Genomic DNA, 25057 nt, shown 5'->3' on the forward strand with positions numbered 1-25057 from the left:
AACATCACTGGGTCTTCACACACCCTAATATTCTTGCCTAAATTGTTCTTTGTCCTTTTCTTTACCTAACTAACTGAAATAATTCAGTTTGTAAAATATCTGTACCAATCTATACTCCCTTAGAATTCTTCAGGGAACTCCGACACTAGGTTAGTTACCTGTATATTATTTCTCATAGTATCAGGTTGATAATTTACCTTTTTTGAGGCAATAATCAATACTGAAAGCTAAAAATAATTTCTGTAGTTATTTGACTGATATATATTTTCTCCAACAATTCTAATTTCCATAAGAATATATCCATTACTATTTATCATTTTAGGTCCTGACATAGTAGACAACAAGACATGTTACTTAAATGGGTGAATCAGAAAATAAATAATAGAACACTCTATAAGTTGTGCTTAAACAGCTAGATATACATATGTATATACATAATGTATATACATATACATTAAACTTAGCTCCCTATATCAGGCAAATGAAATGCTAAACATAAGTATATGTGTAAGGCAATAAACGGCTTCCCAGGTTACACTAGGAGTAAAGAACCTGCCTGCCTAGGCCGGAGACCTAAGAGATGAAGGTTTGATCCCTGGGTCAGGCAGATCCCCTGGAGGAGGGAATGGCAACCCACTTCAGTATTATTGCCTGGAAAATCCCATGGATTTTTCTACAGTCCATAGGGTCTCAAAGAGTTGGACACAACTGAAGTGACTTAGCATGTACACATATAAGGGAATAAAACATAGAAAATGTATTTTTAATCTTTGAGAAAGGTAAAAAAAATAAAATGAAGACAAATTTTTTTAAATGACATGCTTGTCCAGAAAAAAGGGAAAAACAAAATATTTTACTTTATATACAACTCTTTATTAAATATGAAAAATATATAACCTATATATATTACATAATATTGTTGTTGTGTTACTAAGTCATGTCTGACCCTTTTGCCATCCCATGAACTGTAGCCTAACAGGCTCCTCTGTCCATGGGGTTTCCCAGGGAAGCATTCTAGAGTGGGCTGCCATTTCCTTCCACATGGGATTTTCCCAACTCAGGGGTCAAACTCATGTTTCCTGCATTGCAGGCTGATTTTTTACATCTGAGCTACCTGGGAAATCCATATTATATAACATTTATATATTTATATATATCTAAATATAACATGATGAAGTCTGATAAAAATACAATATCTTCTTAAAATGACTAATCAGAAGTTTCTCCTACCACGGACAATACCACAGACAATATCAATTCAGTTTTGAAACAATGTTTGCTATTTTCTGACAAAAGCTTTGATTTAGTTCTTATGCATGCATGCCTGCTCAGTTGCTTTAGTCATGTCCGACTCTGTGAGACCCCATGGACTACTGTAGCCTGCCAGGCTCTATCCATGGGATTTTCCAGGCAAGAATACTGGAGTGGGTTGCTGTGCCCTCCTCCAGGGGCTCTTCCCAACCTAGGGACAACCTTCAGATAAAGATGTGAAAATCTTTTTGACTGCGGCCTAGCGTCTTTTCTGTTCAGAAGATCTGCTTTTAAGTATAAAAGATACACCTGTGTTTCTTATTTCCTATGTCTACCTCAAAACAGGGAATAAGTTAGAATCTTGTGAAATACATCAATATAAACCAAATTAATTAAATAGATCAATTTTCACATTCTTTTCATATATAAGTGGCCCTCTGTATCTATGAGTTCCACATCCATAAATTCAACCAACCACTGATGGAAAATATTTGAAAAATAAAATTTCAGAAAGTTCCAAAAAAGCAAAACTTGAATGTACAGCAAACTGGCAACTATTTACAAAGTGCGTACATTCTACTTGGACTTCCCTTGTGGCTCAGATGGTAAAGAATCTGCCTTCAATGTGAGAGACCCAGGTTCAATCCCTGGGTTGGGAAGATTCCCTGGAGAAGGTAATAGCTACCCACTCTGGTATTCTTGCCTGGAGAATTCCATGGACAGAGAAGCCTGGTAAGCTACAGTCCATGGAGTCACAAAGAGTGGGACATGACTGAGTGACTAACACTTTCACTTTCCACATTGTACTTAAACTATTTATACAGCATGTGCATCAGGTATCATAAGTAATATAGAAATGATTTAAAGTATATGTAGGATGTGCTGAGATTATATGCAAATGCTACACAATTTTATATAAAGGGCTTGAGCATCTGCAGAATTTGGTATCCATGGGGTTCCTGGAACCTATCCCCCAGGGATGCTGAGGGACAACTGTATGCCCCAATTTAAACCTGTTAAAATCCTTGAACTATTTCTTGAGGAAAAGTAGCAAACAGAAAATTCCTAACAAAAGCTACTCGCAGTCTGAGCATTTAGATTAATATAATATTTATTTTTAATGGGCTTCACTAGTCACTCAGTGGTAAATAATCTTCCCGCCAATGTAGGAGTCTAGGGTTCCATCCCTGGGTTGGGAATATTCTCTGGAAAAGGAAATGGCAACCCACTCCAGTATTCTTTTCTGGAGAATCTCATGGATAGAGGAGCCTGACAGGCTACAGTCCACAAAAAACAGTCAGACATATCTTAGTGACTAAACAACACCACAATATTTATTTTCAGGTCTAAAAATTCTTAGCCCTGTAACAAAATGTATTTTAATAATGAATATTTTCTTTTTCAATAAGCATCTCTAAGTAAATAAATTTCCAGTCATAAGATTCTCTCCAACTGATAAATCAATACAGCTGATTTTCATCCATTAAATCTCCAATTTTACTGGGTTCTAACATAGTAATTAAAAGGCATGCAAAAATTTGCTCTACATTTATGAGAGAATAGAACATTTTGCAATTTTATTCTGAACTTATACTGACATATATTATTCTTTTACATTTTTGAACTTTAGTATTAATCTTTGAAAACTCTAAACTTTTCCCAACTTCCCAAGTTCACACACTCCTACAAACTGAAATGCCAGTGTCTACAATAGTGGATCAGAGGTTTTTTCTAGAGTTTAACTAGATTTTAAACCACATATTTTTAAAACTTTGCTAGCCCAAACTTTCAGGAATGTAGTCTTGTATTTTCTATTTCTTTCTCAGTGAATCTGTAGTTGATTTTGTGCTTCAAACACCTTCACTTACCTAAGGCTACAGGAATTTTGGCAAATCTGTTTTCAAAAAATTGGAATCAAAACAAAGATCTAAACATTAAACACAGAATTAAATACAAATATTCAGTAAAGTAAGTAGCTTTTTATATACTAATATTCCATAAATTTTATCCTTGTGTGTAAATTCCAAGTTTATAAAATATAATTCTTTGGTCTATAATTGAAATGCTGGTTAAAAACACAAATACTTTTAAAATACATCACTTTCAACCAGAAAAAAAGGGGGGAGGTAATCCACTCTGTATGGACTAACAGACCTCAGTATACACACACTGTTTACAATGTTTGGTAAAATAATTACAGTTTTGAAGAAGTCATTCCTTGGTGGAATAAGATTTTCAATATTTGCAAGATTCTTAAAGTCACTTTTAGTCATTAACTTGCAATTAGGTTCAAAATTCTTACTGGCATATCTATTTTGTAATACCAAATTTTACATTTGGTAACTCATAATACCAAATTTTACATTTGTGCATGTGAATGTAATCCATTAATTCAGGGGTACTAATATTATTTCTAGTATTAATAAAAAAGCAACTGAATTTTGATACAATCAATATTAATATAATTCCTATGCTTTAAATTTGCCTTCACATGTGTATGAATGGACAGGTTTTGTATGCTTTTAAGTATTAAAGTGTAGTCTTTCTCTTTTCTAGAATATCTGTGAATATCTTAAGATCAGTCTCACTTTCTCTACTAATGTCTTCTTCACTTTATTTACCTGAAAACCACCTCATTTCACCCACTTTGTAGTATTTCCTTTGTTAAGAGATGTTAATATGTTTACAGGGAAAAGGCCATTGTTTCAGCTGCATAGCAAACAGCACCTCCACCCATGTTGACCTCACAGGCTGAGTGCCATCTCCCCTGGAAGCCACAGTGTCCACCACAGCCTCGGCGAGCTAGAGCTTCCTGCGTGTGAGCAGAGTCAACTGCTACACACTTCACCCACTCACACGCAGTCATCTTTCTGTGTTCTGTTACTAGTTTCTTTGTGCATTTAATTCTATCGGTCATATTTCACTTGTACGGTGCTTCCTGAGTGTAGGAGTTACACCACCTCTCATTTCCATTTTTCATAGCATCTAAGAGCCAACCGATATTATTTTTGGTGTGGTGTTACTTGATAGAGCTTATGGAAAACATTAACAGAAAATAAGTAAGTTCAGTAAGTGAAGTCACCCAATCGTGTCCAACTCTTTGCGACTCCATGGACTGTAGCCCACCAGGATCCTCAGTCCATGGGATTTTCCAGGCAAGAATACTGGAGTGGGTTGTCATTTGCTTCTCCAGGGAATCTTCCTGACCCAGGGTTCGAACCGGGTCTCCCGCATTGTAGGCAGGCACTTTACCGAAGTACATGCATGGGATCTTTTGAGGGAGGTCACCATTATCTTCATTACCTCCACCATAGTTTGAAAGCGAAAGTGAAAGTGAAGTTGCTCAGTCGTGTCTGACTCTTTGCGACCCAGTGGACTGTAGCCCACCAGGCTCCTCCGTCCATGGGATTCTCCAGGCAAGAATACTGGAGTAGGTTGCCATTTCCTTCTCCAGGGGATCTTCCCAACCCAGGGGTCGAACCTAGGTCTCCCGCATTGCAGGCAGACGCCTTAAGCTCTGAGCCACCAACAGAAAATAGTGTATCTTTAAACTTGTCCTGTCTTATCAGAAATATACTTAATCTTCTTTCATTTGTTTAACCTTAAGTATTACACACACACACACACACACACACACACATTTCCACACATACTACATTTTTGTCAGGGCTATTTTATATACTCTTAATGAACCCCAGGTTCCCCTTACCCTTCTTTCTACCCTGCATTGTAATGTTTGTTTGTTTCTGTCCCTTGATAGCATCAGTAAGCTATCAAGCTTTTTTAATACAGAAATTACAGTCCTGTCAATCTATTATGCATTTGATTGATAAAGAGTAATTATACTGTGGAAAAGGCATTTTATAATAGTAAGGATGGAGAAACACCTTCAACCAAGAGAATGAGAACAGTTAGATCATTAAGTTGATTCTCAAAGCAAAACTACAATGATATCAGGATGAGCCAAGGCCTTTCATGATTTCTTTATTTAAATATCCAATTCTTTGACACTGCATAATAGCCTTCACTGCTTTATTTTGCTTATTAGCATCATGATCACTTATTATATGTAATTTACTTCTTCACTGTCTTTGTCATTTTTCCACTTTAATGTCAGTCCGTGTGGAGAGTGACTTTTCTTTGTTTTGTCCATTTATGCAGCCTCAGACCCTTGAAGAGTGACAGACATAAAGGAGAGGCTCAAGAAATATTTGTTGCTATGCTGTGCCAAGTTGCTTCTGTCATGTCCGACTCTTTGCAACCCTCCAGACTGTAGTAAATCAATGAATAAAAACTATAATCTTCCTTAAATTTGGTGAAGATTGGAAGAAAGAGTATAGTTGGTCCCATCTGTTTGGACATTTGCTCCAGTACAGCTCCTATGAATACTTCATTAAAATGACTGTAGAGAAATTAGGGAAATGCAGAGAAGTAATTCCTAGTACAAGGCTTCCCTGGTGGTTCAGTGGTAAAGAATCCACTTGACAATGCAGGAGATGTGGGTTTGATTCTTAGGTTGGGAAGATCCCCTGGAAAAGGAAATGGCGATCCACTCCTGTGGTCTTGCCTGGAAAATCCCATGGATAGAGGAGCCTGGCAGGCTACAGTCTATGGGGCCATAGAGAGTTGGACGTGACTTAGCAACTAAACAACAGTTACTAATACAAGCAGCCAATGCTGTCTTCTTCCATCTGGGTTTCCCTGATAGCTGAGTTGGTTAAAAAAAAAAAAAAAGAATCTGCCTGCAAATGCAGGAGACCCCAGTTCGATTCCTGGGTTGGGAAGATCCCCTGGAGAAGGGGCAGGCTACCCACCCCAATATTCTGACCTAAGAATTCAATGAACTGTATAGTTCATGGGGTTGCAAACAGTCAGACACAACTGAGCGACTTAAACTTTTATTTCGATCTGCCAAACACTCAGCTCCTAGAGCGAGATGGTCACATAAGAGGAACATGTCATGCATTCACTCCCAGCATCAGAGCTATGCTCAGAGAATTTGCCCAGGGAGAGAAACAGGCCATAATGTAGAATTCTAAATTCCTCCTCCAAGGAATGGAGGACTGTGGGAGACAGTGTATAAAGGGCCCTCAAAGACATTCACATCCTCATCCCTGAACCTGTGAATATGTTACCTTGTATGTCATGTCCCTGGTGACTCAGTTGGTAAAGAATCTGCAGTGGGGAGACCTAGGTTTGATTCCTGGGTCAGGAAGATATTCTGAAGAAGGGAATGGCTATCTATTCCAGTATTCTTGCTGGGAAAATCTTATGAACAGAGGAGTCTGGCGGGCTACAGTCCATGATGTCACAAGATTCAGACATGACTGAGTGACTAACTCATGTCATATTCCAAGTGAGATATTTAATTATTTAAAAGTATTTCATGTGCCAGGATTCAGAGAATCTCCACCCATTTTTATCTTCCTTGTGGTGGTGGTTCGGGGCTTCTTGGGTGGCTCAAATGGTAAAGAATCTTACTGCAGTATAGGAGACCAGGATTCAATCCCTGGGTCAGGAAAATGCCCTGGAGAAGGAAATGGCAACCCACTCCAGTATTTGTGCCTGGCCATGGACAGGGGAATAATTAGAATCAATCAGTGTATTGCATTCCCTGGTCTCCATTACTGTTTTGGTGCCTGCCTCTCAATCTGGCTAAGCTAGGGTCTTTACAGGAACTATTATTATTTTTATTGGCACTAAAACTATGAGAATACAATATTCATGCCATCCATAGCCATCTTGTGATCTCAACCAGGCAATCTATCAAAAAATGAAGTCCATCAATACTGTAGAGTAAATTTTAAACTATATTTAAATTTGGGGAAATTTTTTCATGACAAGCTGAACTTTCAGAGCATCTCTAGTGGTGAAGATTATTTTTTAAAAAAACATAGATTCTTTTAAAAACCTTAGATTATATCTCAATACCGATTTCTTATCCACTTTTAAGTCCTCTGGATCTATTTTTTTTTTTTAATTTAGTGTGTGCTAGTGAATAAGAAGGGCTTCCCTAGGGGCTCACTTGGAATGTGACCCTTCCCTCATCTTTACTGTTGCCCTATGAATGCTTCTTGAATATAACCACTCAACTGATATGCATAAAATTACTAGTTTCATTGTAGCAGATTTCTCCTTTGCAAATAAAGCATCAGATTAAGCTTAATTTCAAAAGGTATATGCAACTTGAATTTTCTCAAAACTTTGCCACTACAGCAGAATGAAATAAATCTTACCTCTCTCATATCTTTACAAATTACTTGCTATTCCTTTTGAAAACAATATCTGTTTGGCACTCAAACAAATTTGAAGAAATGAAAACTAGGGTAAGAACTACAACCTAGCTATTTATTTTTAACAAAAGGCCAAGATAATAGTTCATCATCTTAGTTTAAGGATGTAAGAGATACCTTACCAATAAAGCCTTCACCAATAGAAAGGATTATCTTGAATTATTTAAATTTACATTTTCCTATTCTTTCTGAGGCTGAATATCTCTCTATGGTATCTCTTTTATTTAAACTGTTCATGTCATTTTGGATTAATATCACAAACAATTTTGAGGGAAAAAAATGACACAAAATAGTTTATTCTATAAGATTCCATTTATTCATACAGTCTAAAACCAGGTAAATCTAATCTCTGCTAGTATAAATTAGGACAAAATTTACTGTAGTGGGGATTTATTCCCAAAAGGAATAATGATGTGGAATGGATAGCTGTTAATGAAGATGAGGAGTTATTCCTGGAGACAATATCCAAGAGGCATTTCTCAGGTGCTTGGAATATTATTCAATTATCTGGGTGCTGGTTACATCAATGTAGTATTTGTTTCCTAGGGCTTCTGTAACAAAGTAGCACAATTTGAATACCTTGAAAAAACAAATTTTGTTTTTCACAGTTCTGGAAGGTAGAAGTTCAAAATAAGGTTGTGAGCAGGGCTGACACCTGAGCACAATTTTCTAGGCTTATCTCTAAAAAAAGAACTAGCTTTAACTAGATCATATACCAAGATATATTTCCAAATGAGGTCACGTTTGGAAATATGGAGTTAACACTTCAAATTATATTCTGGGGGCAACACAATGTATCCCACAACAGGTATATTTATTTTGTGAAAATTAGACATTATACATTAATTGTCTGTTCAATTTTCTTTATGAGTGTTGCACTTCAGTATAAATTTAACAAATGATGTGATTTACATTAATGAAAAAATTAAATACCTAGGATAAATCTAGCAAAAGACAAACACAATTACTATGTAAAGAATTATGAAGTTTTATTGAAAATTACTGAAGAAGACCTAAATTAATGGTGAAATATCTTAGCAATTCACTGAAATATTTACTTACATTACAAATAAGCAAACTCTGCCCAAAGTGTTATAAACATTTAGTATAACTAAAATAACATCTTATTATTAATTTTTTTCAAAAACCAAACCATATATTTCTAAAAATTGTATAGTAGGGCAAAGAGACAAGAATGGGCATTTTACTTCTACAGCTGAAGAATGGTAAGAGAGAATTTGGCATGGTAAACACAAAACTGCATATTCTGAAAGCAACACTAGACGGTTTGATATTGAAATTAGTCAGAAAGACATAGACAAATATTACATGATATCAAATATGTGCGGAATCTGGAGAGGTCAAATTCTGAGAAACAGAGAGAGAAGTGATAGTTACCAGTGACTTGGAGTGAGGTAGGGAGATATTAGTCAAAGGTAATGAAATGCTGGGCTGGATGAAGCACAGCTGGAATCAAGATTGCTGGGAGAAATATCAATAACCTCTGATACACAGATGATCTGCGTCTTGAGAAATCTGTATGCAGGTCAGGAAGCAATAGTTAGAACTGGACATGGAACAACAGACTGGTTTCAAATAGGAAAAGGAATATGTCAAGGCTGTATATTGTCACCCTGCTTATTTAACTTATATGCAGAGTACATCTTAAGGAATGCTGAGCTGGAGGAAGCACAAACTGGAATCAAGATTGCCAGAAGAAATATCAATAACCTCAGATATGCAGATGACACCACCCTTATGGCAGAAAGTGAAGAACTAAAGAGCCTCTTGATGAAAATGAAAGAGGAGAGTGAAAAAGTTGGCTTAAAGCTCAACATTCAGAAAACTAAAATGATGGCATCCAGTCCCATCACTTCATGGCAAATAGATGGGGAAACAGTGGAAACAGTGGCTGACTTTATTTTTCTGGGCTTCAAAATCACTGTGGATGGTGACTGCAGCCGTGAAATTAAAAGACACTTACTCCTTGGAAGGGAAGTTATGACCAACCTAGATAGCATATTAAAAAGCAGAGACATTACTTTATCAAAAAGGTCCATCTAGTCAAGGCTATGGTTTTTCCAGTAGTCATGTATGGATGTGAGAGTTGGACTATAAAGAAAACTGAGTGCAGAAGAATTGATGCTTTTGAACTATGGTGTTGGAGAAGACTCTTGAGAGTCCCTTGGACGGCAAGGAGATCCAACCAGTCCATCCTGAAGGAGATCAGTCCTGGGTGTTCATTGGAAGGACTGATGTTGAAGCTGAAACTCCAGTACTTTGACCACCTGATGCAGAGAGCTGACTCATTTGAAAACACCCTGATGCTGGGGAAAATTGAGGGCAGGAGGAGAAGGGGTCAACAGAGGATGAGATGGTTCGATGGCATCACTGACACAATGGACGTGGGTTTGGGTGGACCCTGGGAGTTGGTGATGGACAGGGAGGCCTGGTGTGCATGGTTCATTGGGTCACAAAGAGTCAGACACATTTAAGCGACTGAATTGACTGGCTGGCTGACACAGATGACAGCACCCTTATGGCAGGAAGTGAAGAACTAAAGAGCCTCTTGAAAGTGAAAGAGGAGAGTGAAAAAATTGGCTTAAAACTCAACATTTAGAAAACTAAAATCATGGCATTCAGTCCCATCACTTCATGGCAAATAGATAAGGAAACAGTGGAAACAGTGACAGACTTTATTTTCTTGTGCTCCAAAAGCACTGCAGATGGTGACTGCAGTCATGAAATTAAAAGATGCTTACCCCTTGGAAGAAAAGCTATGACAAACCTAGACAGCGTATTAAAAAGCAGAGACATTACTTTGCCAACAAAGGTCTGTCTAGTCAAAGCTATGGTTTTTCCAGTAGTCTTGAGTGGATGTGAAAGTTGGACTATAAGAAAGCTGAAGGCTGAGGAATTAATGCTTTTGAACTGTGGTGTTGGAGAAGACTCTTGAGAGTCCTTTGGACTGCAAGGAGATCCAACCAGTCCATTCTAAAGAAAATCAGCCCTGAATATTCATTGGAAAGACTGATGCTGAAGCTGAAACTCCAATATTTTGGCCACCTGATGTGAAGAACTGACTCTTTTGAAAAGACCCTGATGCTGGGAAAGATTGAAGGCAGGAAGAGAAGGGAATAACAGAGGATGAGGTGGTTGGATGGCATCACTGATTCAATGGACATGAGTTTGAGCAGGCTCCAAGAGCTGGCGATGGACAGGGAAGACTGGTGTGCTGCAGTCCATGGGGTCCAAAGAGTTGGACATTACCAAGTGACTGAACTGAACTGAATGAACTTTCAGTGGTAAGATTAACAAATTCTAGAGATCTAATGTACAGCATGATGAATAAAGTAATAATATTGTAGTATATTCCTGGAAGTTGCTAACAAAATAGATCTTGAAAATTTTTATCATGAAAAAGAAAGGTACCTCTGTGATAGGACAGAGGTACTAGTCAATGCAATTATGGCAGTCATTCTGCAGTATATAAATCTATCAAATCAAAATGTTTGACTTAACATTATATTTTTATTATATCTCAATAAATCTGGGGAATAAAGTCTTTGTGTCTTCAAAAAGATACTATTGAAAAAGTGAAAAAAAATATGACAACATGAAAAATGTTTTCTGCCAACATAACCAACAAGACAGGGACTAACCACATCTCCCAGTGTCCCCATAGTAGTTAGTTGACCTATGCATCCCACACAGAGTCACCCCTAGAGCATATGGCTCTGTAACCAGAGAAGTCTACTGTTGGGTCCCATAAGACATCTCCTACGTAAGACCACTTCTCCAAGAACCAGAAACATGACCAAACTACCTAACACTGAGAAACAAATATAGAGAATCAGAGAGAATGATGGAGACAGGATGTTTCAAATGAAAGAACAAGGTAAAATCACAGAAAAAGAAGAAACAAAGTGAAGGTCTATCTGACAGAATTCAAGGAAATGATCATGGAGAGGCTCAGTGAACTTGGGAGAAGAGTGGGTGAGCACAGATCTTAGCAAAGAGTTAGAAAATATCAGAAGAAACACAGAGCTGGAGATTTCAATAATTAAAATTTTAAAATGTGCGTGGGGGAATCAGCAATGGATTAGATGACCCCAATGAACAGATGAGCAAACTGGCAGAGAATGGTGGAAATCGCTTGACTTGAACAGAATAAAGAAAAAAGAATTTAAAAATTGAGGACAGTTTAAGACATGTATAGGACAATATCAAATACACAAACAATTGCATCATAGAGACCCAGAAGGAAATGGGAGATAGAAAGGGGCAGAGAACTCATTTGAAGAAATAAGAGCATAAAACTTCCCTAACCTGGAAAAGGGAGCAAATATCCCTGTCCAGGAGCACAGAAGGTTCAAGACAATAGGAACTCAAAGGGGTTCACAAAAAACACATCATGATAGTGGCAAAAATTAAAAGTAAAGAGAGAATACTAAATGCAGCAAGAGAAAAGCAAGTGGTTATATACAAGAGAACTCTTATAACATTATCATTTATCTTTTCAGCAGAAATTTTATAGTTCAAAAGGGAGGCATGCTATATTCCAAGTAAATAAAGGAGGTTCAGATCAAGACCTGGAGAAGGGAATGGCAACCCACTCCAGTATTCTTGCCTGGAGAATCCCATGGACAGAAGAGCCTGGTGGACTAGAGTCCATGGGGTTGCAAAGAGTTGGACACAACTGAGTGACTAACACTTTTCAGATTAAGATGGAGGAGTAAGAGGCCATAAAGTTCATCTGCCCCCTCATGAATGTGTCAAAAATACATCCACATGTGGAAAAATTCTCACTGAAACCTAACTGGAAACTGCAAAAGGACTCCTGTATAACCAAACTGTAGGAAAGAAACAAGTAATCAAGTAGGAAGGGAAGAGAAGTGATTGGGTCAGGACTGGTGCCCCTTGGAGGGAACTCAGAGGAAAAGGGAGATTATACTGACAGAGACCCACTCTTAGGATTGAATGGGTCAGGCCACAGATTGGGTGTGACAGTCTTGGAGTCTTTTGTGGGGGAAACAAGTCCCTGTGGCTAATGGTAGAACTACTGGGACAGATGGAAGGGCTGTGGGAAGCCTGGGACTCTGCTCTTCAGGAGTGTGCTTGAACACAAGCACGTTGGCTTGCCCCCAAGACTTGCCCCCAAGGAGAGGTCTATAGATCTTGCTATTTCTTGTTTTTCCATTAAACCTCACCAATATGGTGAGTGTCCTTATCACTATAAACCTCTTGAACAATCTTAAATGATGTCTATTTCATGCCAGAACCCTAACTGATATAGAAGCCCTTTTTATTTTTGTATCCTTAATTTTTACAATTTTCTTTAGTTCATAAAAGGTGCTTGCTAATTTTTTAAACAAAAAGATATTAATATGAGTTCTCATAGGGAAAATACTCACTTCAAGGAATTTGGGTGATAAATTGTCTTCACTTCAAATACATTTATTTTATTATTATTTTTTTTTAATTTACTCAATTTTTATTTTTATTTTTTTTAAATTTATTTATTTATTTATTTTTGTCATACATTGATATGAATCAGCCATAGATTTACACGTATTCCCCATCCCGATCCCCCCTCCAACCTCCCTCTCCACCCGATTCCTTTGGGTCTCGAATACATTTAAATTCAAAAATTTAGCTAAAGTATTCTGTGTGCAGTACAAAAAAAAAAAAAAGCTTTAGTAATTATTTATAACATTTTATAAAAGCAACAACATATTTTGTACTTTTTAATTAATTAAAATTCACTAAAAATATGTATTAGCAAAATTCAGCTGCTATATGGTAAGCTCACAGATGTAAGCTTTTCCAGATGAACAGTTAGCAACATAAGCATAATTTCCTTCAATATATGCACAACCATCATGATCCATTTTCAGCAATTTTAATCTGCAAAAAAAAAATTGTAAAGCAAGGTGTGACATCTACAAATGCCAACTTGCAAGCTTAAAATCAGCAAAAACAAAATGAGAAACAGTAAAAGAACAAACTAAACATATCAAAACAAGAACAAAACTCTTAAGATTAATAGTCTTTAATTACAAAATATTAAAACTTAACCAAAAATATTAGACAATATCTAATCCTATCCTGTTTAAGTAGAATTATAAGCCAAATGACAAATAATGAAAATATGACAGAAGTCTATAGATTTATAAGCTTGCCTAAAACTATGCACAAATTTCTCCTGAGTCCAGTAAAGTTAAAAATGTAAAGTCCCTAAAGGTGAGATTTTTTTAGAAAGAACTGGCAATTTTCCCCCAAGTAAATCTCACAGGATGATTTTCAAAAAACATAATAACTTCATTTTCTTGGCTGATCTTTCTGTGCCCTACACACATAACATGCAAACATCCTTATATACACAAAAAAGTTCAGTTATCAAACTACTGTACTTACAGGCTTTCATTTACTGTGGTGCCATCTTCCCATAACCAGGATTCACTGCTATCATTGATCTGAAGACCTATCCATCCTTTTGCTTCTAGCAGTGATAAAATTTCCTATTAGGAAAAAAGTCATAAACCAGAAAAATACACATATTATAAGGTTATTGGTTAAAGTTCTCCCAAGGGGTGGCATACATTTACTTAGTTTTAAAAAGATTTTTTTTCTCTCAAGATATTTCATTTATTAATGTGATTTTCTTCTAGCATTAAATATTCAAAAAGTAGAGTTTCTCTAATCTCTCCCTAAGAAAATTGAGTCAAAGAAAGAAAATATCATATACTTTTGAGAATCTCCAGTTTTCCCAAATTATGGTGTCAATCACTAATGCTTTCAAACCAAATATGGTTACAGTATAACACCAACAACAACAAAAACAAAGACAGAAGTGTCTATCCTACCAGCTCTTCCTTATTATCAGTCTTTAGAAGGTGGGAATTCAGCTCTGCACAGGCAGCATGGCTTTCCACCCAGGTTCTGGCTTTACTGGAAAGATGGTAAAAACTATTTCCAAATCCAATCCAGTGAGAGGAACAAAGGTCACAGGAACATTCTAGAAAATATAAACACATTTAATGTGTACTCTGTACTATGAATCACTACTACTAACACAATTCCTATACCTTTGTGTTTGTTATACAGATGAATATTAGGTAGAAAGCAAAACAAGCATTTTTTGTAACATTCCTGGGCAAATTTTATACAAACCGTAGCTAACAACAATATTTAGCTCACGTATTGAATTTTTACTTAAAATTTGCTATCAAATTTTACCTATAAGGAAAATGCATTCCAAATAATATTACAAGATTGTTTGATGTGATTAAAGTTATACATGCATATTTAAAAGACCAGGGACTTCTTTGGTCGTCCAATGGCTAATACTCCTTGCTCCCCATGCAAGGGGCCTGGGTTTCATCCGACTCACTGCAACTAAAACCTGATGCAACCAAATAAATAAATATTAAAAATAAAATAAGAGGTTAAACAACATATAAAGATACAAATACAGAAAGTAACTGATGAGTTACTCCACTTTTGTCAAAAATGGTTATTATTAATGATTTTAAATATACAGAATAAAATTCAGCAAGTAATTTTTAAAAACATATTTCAACTATTTAATAAACATATAATTTGCATTTTTAATAATCTCTTTAAAATCATCAAAAACATATACTTGAGGGAGGATAAGATGATAGAGGAGCAGGACATGAAATTCATCTACCCACACAAACACTTCAAAAACACACCTACATATGGAGCAATTTTCATGAAAAACTAAATGGAAACTGGCAGAAGAACTCCCATAAAACCAAAATGGCAAGAAAACTGTAACCTGGTAGGATGGGGAATAAGAGGGGCATCAGTTCAGGACCTTGCACCCCTGGGAGGGATCTGAAAGGGAAGAGAAGAACCCTCAGCCTGTGGAATAAGCAGGATAAGCCATAGTCTGGGCATCCCAGTCCTGGATCCTGTGTGGAGGAGACAAGCCCTATTGCCTGATGGGAAAACTCCTGGGACAGACAGAGGGCTCTAAAAGCCTAGACTCTACTTATGAGGACAGTGTCTGTGCTGGTTGGCTAACAGTCAGGGTGGGGAGAGTCTTGCATTGGTGACTGCTGCATCGCCACACATTTCAATACAAAGTAGTAATCACCCCAGTCCTGCTCACTCCACACCATAGTTTGGTGTGGTATCCAGCCAAGCAGGCCCTGGGAAAAGACTCTGTCTAGCTCTGCAGGGACAGACTGGGAGGCCTAGAGAGTGATCTGGGTGGGGCGATGCTAGCCACTGTCAGCAAACCTGCAGGGCAGTACTGCAGGAGTGTTCAGTGGCTTCACACTGAGTCTCCGTAGACAGGTAGTGACAGAGGATTGATAACTACACAGAGGCAATCTGGATGGGCCTAAGGTGTATTTCAGGTGGGCGCAGTGACAGCCATTCTCAGCACCCACAGGAGCACTCAGCGGTTCCTCTCCCAGCTGAGAGCACCCCAGCTCCACCCACTTCATACCTCAGTTCAGAGCTGGATCTGTGGCAGACAGGGCCTGGAAGAAGAATGCCACAGAGACAGCCCAGATCTAGCAGCACAGCCAACTCACTTCCTGCAGCCACAGTGCCCTGACCCCTAGCCTCAGCATGCTCCACACTATAGCCTTGCACTAGATCTGAGATGAACACAACAGGGGAAGGAATGCAAGCCCAGGCTGCTTCTGAGTGGAGCCATGGACACCTCCATAGGTCGTGCATAGGTCTTCTGTAAGTACATGGGTCACACTTGCTTCAGCAAGCACCCCGCTTTGTGTCAGGGCATGCACTCAAGGGCGATGGAAGCTGATTGAGCCTGTCCCTCAGGGTTTTTACTCTAGGAACTGGGAGCAGATCCAGCACCCGACAGATAGCAACAGCCACTGAGTAGAGAGGAAGTCCCGCCTCACACCACTAATGTCACTCACATACCCTAGCAAAGTGATAGTGGCCAGTATACCCTGAGGATAGAAGTAGCTGGCTTCCATATCAAAATCAGCCCTCACACCAAAGACACTGGACAAAGACAGTCTTTACAGGATTGCTCTCATATGAAAACCAACCTTCAAGACCACAATACACAACTGTTTCTCCTAAATTCAATACAGTCAGAGAAATTTCAATAAAAAGAAATGACAAAGAAACTACTCTCAATTAAAAGAACAAGAGAAATCCACTGAAAGAACAAATAGTAAAACAGAACTCACCAGACCCTGAGTTCCAGAAGGTGATAGTAAAAATACTAACTGAATTAAGAAAGGTTATCAACAGAAATGTAGATTATTATAAAAAGGAACTAGAAACTATAAAGAAGAACCAATCAAAAGTAGATAACTCAATTACTGAGCTAAAAAGCAATCTAGAAGCAACGGATAACTAACTAAATGACACAAAGAATGAATAAATGACCCAGAACATAGAAAAAATGGAAATAACTCAATCAGAACAGCAGATATAAGGACAAATAAAGCAAAACAAAAGCAACATATGAGATCTATAGGATAATATAAGGCATGCCAACCCACACAGAAAAGGGCTTCCAGAAGGAGAAGAGAGAGAGAAGGGGATCAAAAATGTTTTGAAGAAGTTATAGCTGAAAACTTTCCAAATCTAAAAAAAGAAAGAGGAAGCACAGAGGGTCCCAAACACGATCAAACCAAACACATCATCAAGAAATACCAAATTAAAATGCAAAAGTTAAAAGAAAGGATTCTAAAGGCAGAAGGAAAAATACAAAGAGGTAGTTACAAGGGGCCTCCCATGAGGCTGTCAGCTGCTTTCTCTGCAGTAATTTATCAACAGTAGATGAGAGGGAAGTGGCAAGATATATTCAAAGTCCAGAAAGGGAAAAAAACTTGAAACCCAATATACTCTATTCAGCAAAATGATCGTTTAGAACAGAAGGAAAGATAATGAATTTCTCCAACAAGCAAAGACCAAAAGAATCAGTGATACTAAACCTATACAAAAAAAAATATTGAAGGGCAGTCTCTAAATAGAAAAGAAACAAAAACCTATAGGAAAAGGAAAATCACAGTAGGAAAAGCAAATATATAAAAGAATCTAAGATCACTTAAGTCAGATTGTAGATTAAAAAAGAATCAAAAAAATGCAAAAGTGCTTGCAACTACCGGAAACAGTGAAAGGATAATCATGAAGCTATAAAATAGGACATCAAAATGTGGGAGAGGTAAATATAAAAATGTATACCTTTTATAATGTGTTTGAACTTGAATACCTATCCTTTTAAAGCAAGTAGATATAGCTGTGAGTTAACAGACTTGAACTCCATGGTAACCACAGATCCAAAATATACAACAGATTCACAAAAACTAAAAAGAAGATAAATCAGGTATACTAAAAAAGAAAATCAGCAAACCACAAAAGGAGAAACAAAAGAAGAAATGAACATAAAATAACTACAACCACCAGAAAACAAAGATGTAAATGGTTATTAGTACATATCTATCAACATGCTTAGTCATTCAGTCATGTCTGACTCTTTGTGAGACCATGGACTATATAGCCTTCCAGGGTCCTCTGTCCATGGAGATTCTCCAAGCAAGAAAACTGAAGGGGGTTGCCACTTTCTCCTCCAGGGAATCTTCTCAACCCAGGGATCAAACCCAGGTCTCGTATTGCAGGCTGATTCTTTACCATTTGAGCTACCTGGGTGATTATTACTTACATGTCAATGAACTAAATGCTCTGATCAAAAGTAAGCATATTGGATAAAAAAAAAAAATAACTGTGATATGCTACCTACAAGAGATTCATTTCAGGGTGAAAGATACACAAACTGAAAGTGAGGGGATGGAAAAAGATATTTCCAAAAATACAAATATAAACAATAAGAATATGGGGAAAGCAATACTTCTATCAGACAAAATGGACTTTAAGGCAAAATTATGATGATAAAGAAAGGCATTGTGCCTGCATGTTTGGTCGTATCCCACTTGCCAGGCTCCTCTGTCCATGAGATTTCCCAGGCAAGAATACTAGAGTGGGTTGCCACTTCTTCCTGCAGGGATTTTCCCAACCTAGGGATCGAAACTGCATTTCCTGGGAAGCCCTAAAGAAAGGCATTATGTAATACCAAAGGAACCACTAGGACTTCCCGGGATGGTTACCCTAATAATAATAAAAATAATAATCTACCTGCAGTGCCTGATCCCTGGGTCCCATCCCTGGGTTGGGAAAATACCCTAGAGAAGGGCACAGTAACCCACTGGAGTTTTCTTGCCTGCAGAATCCCATGGACAGAGGAGCCTGGTGGGCTAAGTCCATAGTGTCACAAATAGTCGGACATGACTGAAGCAATTTAGTACACAGGCATGTGCTATTTTTAAGTCAACCTGAGTTGTAATTGACACACAATAAAATAAACTGTTTTGAAGTCTACAATTTGATTAGATTTGAAAAATGAATATACTTCTGTAACTTTCTCCCCAATTAAAATTTAGAATATTTCCATCACATCAAAAGCTAACTCTTGTCACTTTTCAACTAATGCCCCTCACGGTTACTTCACCCAAGCAACCTGGGATCTGATATGCTGCTGCTGCTGCTGCTGCTAAGTCACTTCAGTCGTGTCTGACTCTGTGTGACCCCATAGACGGCAGCCCATCAGGCTCCCCCGTCCCTGGGATCCTCCAGGCAAGAATACTGGAGTGGGTTGCTATTTCCTCCTCCAATGCATGAAAGTGAAAAGTGAAAGTGAAGTCGCTCAGTCGTGTCCAACTCCTAGCAACTCCATGGACTGCAGCCCACCAGGCTCCTCCGTCCATGGGATTTCCCAGGCAAGAGTACTGGAGTGGGTTGCCACTGCCTTCTCTGGAATCTGATATACATAACTGTAAATTATTTTTTACAAACTACCTTTTTAGCAATTCATATAAGCAGAATCATTCGGTATCAATTCTTTCTTACCTTACTCAGCACAGTGTTTCTGAGTTTTACTCAGGTGGTGAGTATAGAGATTTTATTCCTTTTCATTACTGAATAGTCCATTCTATGACTAACCTACAATTTGGCAGTTCATTCATCTGGTGATTTACATTTGGATTGCTTTTAACTTTCAGTTATAAGAAAAGTGTCTACAAATATTTTTTCACATGTCTTATGTGGACATGTCTTCATTTCTCTTTTCTAAATGTCTAAGAGTAGACTTACTGGGGATTTGTGCCTGTACAGTTAACTCCACATCCTTTCTAAAGCTTGTTACTCTCAGTCTTTTCAAATTCGATCCATTTCGGTGGTTGTGTAATGGTAACCCATCAGGGTCATAATTTGCATTTCCTTAATTATTTTTATTTGATTGCTTTTAATTTTCAAACTCTGCATTCAAATGGGTATACCTTTCCTTTTCTCCTTTGCTTTTTGCTTCTCTTCTTTTCACAGCTATTTGTAAGGCCTCCTCAGACAAGCTTTTTGCATTTCTTTTTCTTGGGAATGTCACAAACTTCCAACCATAGGTCTTCAGGCACTCTGTCTATCAGATCTAATCCCCTGAATCTATTTTTCAGATCTAATCCCCTGAATCATTTCTCTTATAAAATGTCACAAACTTCCAACCATAGGTCTTCAGGCAATCTGTCTATCAGATCTAATCCCCTGAATCTATTTCTCAATTCCACTGTATAATGATAAGGGATTTGATTTAGGTCATACCTGAATGGTCTAGTGGCTTTCCCTACTTTTGTCAATTTAAGTCTGAATTTGGCAATAAGGAGATCATGATCTGAGCCACAGTCAGCTCACGGTCTTGTTTTTGCTGACTGTATAGAACTTCTCCAACTTTGGTTGCAAAGAATATAATCATTCTGATTTCAGTATTGACCATCTGGTGATGTCTATGTGTAGAGTCATTTCTTGTGTTGTTGGAAGAGGGTATTTGCGATGAACAGTGGGTTCTCTTGGCAAAACTATATTAGCCTTTGCCCTGTTTCACTCTGTACTCCAAGAACAAATTTGCCTGCTACTCCAGGTATTTCTTGACTTCCTACTTTTTCATTCCAGTCCCCTATAATAAAAAGGACATCTTTTTTGGATATTAGTTCTAGAAGGTCTTGTAGGTCTTCATAGAGCTGTTTAGATTCAGCTTCTTCAGCATTACTGGTCAGGGCATAGACTTAGATTACTGTGATATTGAATGGTTTGCCTTGGAAATGAACAGAGATCATTCTGTCATTTTCGGGAAAATGAAGAGAAAAGGAGAAAAGGAAAGATACACCCATTTGAATGCAGAGTTCCAAAGAATAGCAAGGAGAGATAAGAAAGCTTTCCTCAGTGATCAATGCAAAGAAATAGAGGAAAACAATAAAATGAGAAAGACTAGAAATCTCTTCAAGAAAATTAGAGATACCAAGGGAACATTTCATGCAAAGATGGGCACAATAAAGCACAGAAATGGTATGGACCTAACAGAAGCAGAAGCTACTAAGAAGAGGTGGCAAGAATACACAGAAGAACTATACAAAAAAGATCTTCATGACCCAGATAACCACGATGGTGTGATCAATCACCTAGAGCCAGACATTCTAGAATGTGAAGTCAAATGGGCCTTAGGAAGCATCACTACAAACAAAGTTTGTGGAGGTGATGGAATTCCAGCAGAGCTCTTTCAAATCCTAAAAGATGATGCTGTGAAAGTGCTGTACTCAATATGTCAGCAAATTTGGAAAACTCAGCAGTGGCCACAGGACTGAAAAAGGTCAGTTTTCATTCCAATCCCAAAGAAAGGAAATGCCAAATGCTCAAACTACTGCACAATTGCACTCATCTCACACCCTAGCAAAGTAATGCTCAAAATTCTCCAAGCCAGGCTTCAACAGTACATGAACTGTGAAACTTCCAGATGTTCAAGCAGGATTTAGAAAAGGCAGAGGAACCAGAGATCAAATTGCCAATATCTGTTGGATCATCAAAAATGCAAGACAGTTCCAGAAAAATATCTACTTCTACTTTATTGACTATGCCAAAGCCTTTGACTGTGTGGATCACAACAAACTGTGAAAAATTCTGAAAGAGATAGGCTTACCAGACTACCTGACCTGCCTCTTGAGAAATCTGTATGCAGGTCAGGAAGCAACAGTTAGAACTGGACATGGAACAACAGACTGGTTCCAAATAGGAAAAGGAGAATGTCAGGGCTGTATATTGTCACCCTGCTTATTTAACTTATATGCAGAGTACATCATGAGAAATGCTGGGCTGGATGAAGCACAAGCTGGAATCAAGATCACTCTGAGAATTATCAGTAACCTCAGATATGCATATGACACCACACTTATGGCAGAATGTGAAGAACTAAAGAGCCTGTTGATGAATGTGAAAGAGGAGCATGAAAAAGTTGGCTTAAAACTCAACATGCATAAAACTAAAATCATGGCATCTGGTCCCATCACTTGATGACAAATAGATGGGGAAACAGTGAAAACAGTGAGAGACTTTATCTTTTGGGGCTCCAAAATCACTCCAGATGGTGATTGCAGCCATGAAATTAGAAGATGCTTGCTCCTTGAAAGAAAAGTTGTGACCAACCTAGACAGCATATTAAAAAGCAGAGACATTACTTTGCTGACAAAGGTCTGCCTAGTCAAAGCTATGGTTTTTCCAGTAGTCTCGTATGGATGTGGGAGTTGGACTATAAAGAAAGCTGAGGGCTGAAGAATTGATGCTTTTGAACTGTGCTGTTGGAGAAGGCTCTTGAGAGTCCCTTGGACTTCAAGGAGATCCAACCAGTCCATCCTAAGGGAAATCAGTCCTGAATATTCACTGGAAGGACTGATACTGAAGCTGAAGCTCCAATACTTTGGCCACCTGATGCGAAGAACTGACTAATTTGCAAAGACCCTAATGCTGGGAAAGACTGAAGGCAGGAGGAGACGGGGACAACAGAGGATGAGATGGTTGGATGGCATTACTGACTCAATGGACATGAGTTTGAGTAAACTCCGGGAATTGGTGATGGACAGGAAAGACTGGCATCCTGCTGTCCGTGGGGTTGCAAAGAATCGGACACGACTGAGCCACTGAACTGAACTGAATTTTCAAATTAGGTAAATGAAAGGAAAACAAAAACACAAGCTGTATGAATGGCTAATATTTGGCATTTACAGATTTTATTTTTTCTAAATGCCATGAAGCAGGTTCTAAAACAATAATTAACTTTAATAAAAACTAGCAGCTGTGTTGTTTAGTCTCCTGTTTATTGAATCTATTGGGATGTTCCCTTTTTATTCAGACAATTTATTTTTAATAAAACTTGAAATTTGTTCTTTCTTCCATCTTTTTCATACTTAAACTTTCTCCTTTCATAAATGTTTGTCTTTAATTTCTTGGAGAATGCTAAGCCACATTATTTTCATGTAATGCATAAATTACTCCATTATTGTCATAATTTTTCTTTTCTTTTTAACTGCTTTGAAGGAATGTTCATGGATAATACTCATGGGGAATGCTTTTGGTTGATATAGGAGCCCTATCCTTCTGTTTTTGTGTGTGTGTGGAAAGATACTTTGTTTCTTGGCAAATACATCGTTCCTGAAAATCCAACTCTGTTTATTAAAATGCAATGATTTCCCCAAAAGGATAACAGAGGGGAAAAATCCCAACTTCCTGGAAAGATGGGCTCAATTAGGAATAGATATATCTTTTTCTTTATGAGTGCTGAATTTACTGATAAGGATTGGAGTAAACTTGCAACATGTGAAAAAGAGAGAAAACTAAAAACAACTTTCTATATCATGGCCACTGAATCTTGATGTACAATAAATATTAATGTAAAATATATATGCTTGTAATTTCAAAAATGCTAAATCATCTCCATCAGAGAAAGCGAGAAAGAAAAATTGCTAAAGAGACACAACTCCCTGGCTTTTCCCTTGTTTTCTTTCTACATTTTAGACATCCTTCACCCATTTCTCACACCCTCACCTCAATATAATTTAAATCCCTTTTTCCTCTAATAAGAACCAAATCACAAACAATACTTACACACATAATACTTGAGTATTTCCACATTTTCCTTTATCATCTTTCTTTTTTTGCCCAATGTTAATTTTTCCTTAATGAAAAACTGAACATTCTATAACATGATATTTTTCTATCAGATTGATTAAAGTTTTGTGGATGTCAGGAAAATAAACTCTTTAGCCCCAGTAATCAGTATTAGAATTAGACTGAACAGAGAGAATACTCACCACCATTTTTAGAAGATAGAGTGGGAATAGTTGATATTTTTTGGTTCTGGTCGTCTCTGCCAGAAAATACTATGGCAAAAATCATGATAGTAATTAGTTCTCTTTAGGATAAAATGTTAAGACAATGTAAAAATTCAGTCCTGATTTCAAATCATTGAAACATGTTGCTGATATACTGATTGTAATAAGAACAGATATTTTCTCAATTACTTACAGTTTGCAAGTAAGACACGCAGTGTTATTATCAGGACCACACACAAGATCCCTAGACTCCAAGCTATTACTTGCCACTTTGTAGATCGGTGGTGTGAAACTAAAGGAAACAAACAATGATGAAGCTTCATCATTTCCCAGAAAACATCAAATATAAAACTGAACACCAGTATGTTTCACTCTCAGAGGGAATTATCCATTTTTAAAATTCTTGAATGTGTTCATGCTGAATAAAACCATTTCTTAGCACATGGGGGACTCTAATTTCTCCATACTCATATTTCCTCCCTAATAGCTTCTTCTTGATCTCACTTCTTATCCTGTTTGAGGCTCCAGGCATGTCACCTGAACTACCTCCACCATCATCTTTGAGCCTCCTTTGCCTATGATTTTATAAATTATTAACTCTGAGCACTTCACAAATATACTTTCTTCTAGTAAACTCAGAAATGAAATACATCTAGATAGAGAAAATAATGTCCTGTGCTTAGTTGTGTCCAACTCTTTGGGACCCCAGGGACTGTAGCCTGCCAGGCTCCTCTGTCCATGGGAATTCTCCAGGCAAGAATATTGGAGTGGGTTACCATTCCCTTCTCCAAGGGGTCTTCCAGGGATCAAACCCAGGTCTCCTGCATTGCAGGCAGATTCTTTACCGTCTGAGGCACCAGGGAAGCCCAAGAATACTGAAGTGGGTAGACTATCCCTTCTCCAGGAGAACTTGCAGCCAGAAATTGAACCAGGGTATCCTGCATTGCAGGTGGATTCTCTACCAGCTGAGTTACCAAGGAGCATATTGTCATGCAAATAAAAATATTAATTATAAATCCAATTGAGCATTAACATTCTTTTATTAGCCAATCAATCATTCAGTGTATCAGTCAAAGGGGAAATAACAAAATACAATATTATTTTTTGTCAAGAAAGAAACAGCTGTCGTTAATTTTACAAAGATATATGAGCATGTTCACCAAGATCTGGCTTCCCTTGTGGCTCAGACAGTAAAGAATCCCCCTATAATGTATGAGACCTGGGTTTGATTCCCTGGTTGGGAAGATCCCCTGGAGGAGGGCATGGCAACCCAGTCCATGGCAATACTTGCTT

The 25057-nt window shown here is 37.7% G+C and overlaps 1 protein-coding gene across 1 annotated transcript; it reads right to left on the minus strand.

The window, feature by feature from the left end:
• Positions 1–13278: 13278 nt before the first annotated feature.
• Positions 13279–24228, minus strand: LOC122680697 (killer cell lectin-like receptor subfamily I member 1). The gene is made up of 5 exons (XM_043882325.1): positions 23958–24228; positions 23744–23812; positions 14411–14562; positions 13962–14065; positions 13279–13451 (listed from the first exon to the last, which is right to left on the minus strand). Exons 1-5 carry the CDS (start codon positions 24088–24090, stop codon positions 13340–13342), a joined length of 570 nt encoding a protein of 189 aa, XP_043738260.1. The 5' UTR covers positions 24091–24228; the 3' UTR covers positions 13279–13339.
• Positions 24229–25057: the final 829 nt, after the last annotated feature.

Source organism: Cervus elaphus, chromosome 22 (genome assembly GCF_910594005.1).
Source record: "Cervus elaphus chromosome 22, mCerEla1.1, whole genome shotgun sequence".
NCBI lineage: Eukaryota > Metazoa > Chordata > Mammalia > Artiodactyla > Cervidae > Cervus > Cervus elaphus.

Coding starts and splice junctions, on each gene's coding strand:
- LOC122680697 (XM_043882325.1), bottom strand. CDS start 24,090: ATGATGAAGCTTCATCATTGTTTGTTTCCTTTAGTTTCACACCACCGA. Junction 14,563..23,743: donor TCTATCTTCTAAAAATGGTG/GTGAGTATTCTC, acceptor TATATTTTCTAG/AATGTTCCTGTGACCTTTGT. Junction 13,452..13,961: donor ACCACAGTAAATGAAAGCCT/GTAAGTACAGTA, acceptor TTTTTTTTGCAG/ATTAAAATTGCTGAAAATGG.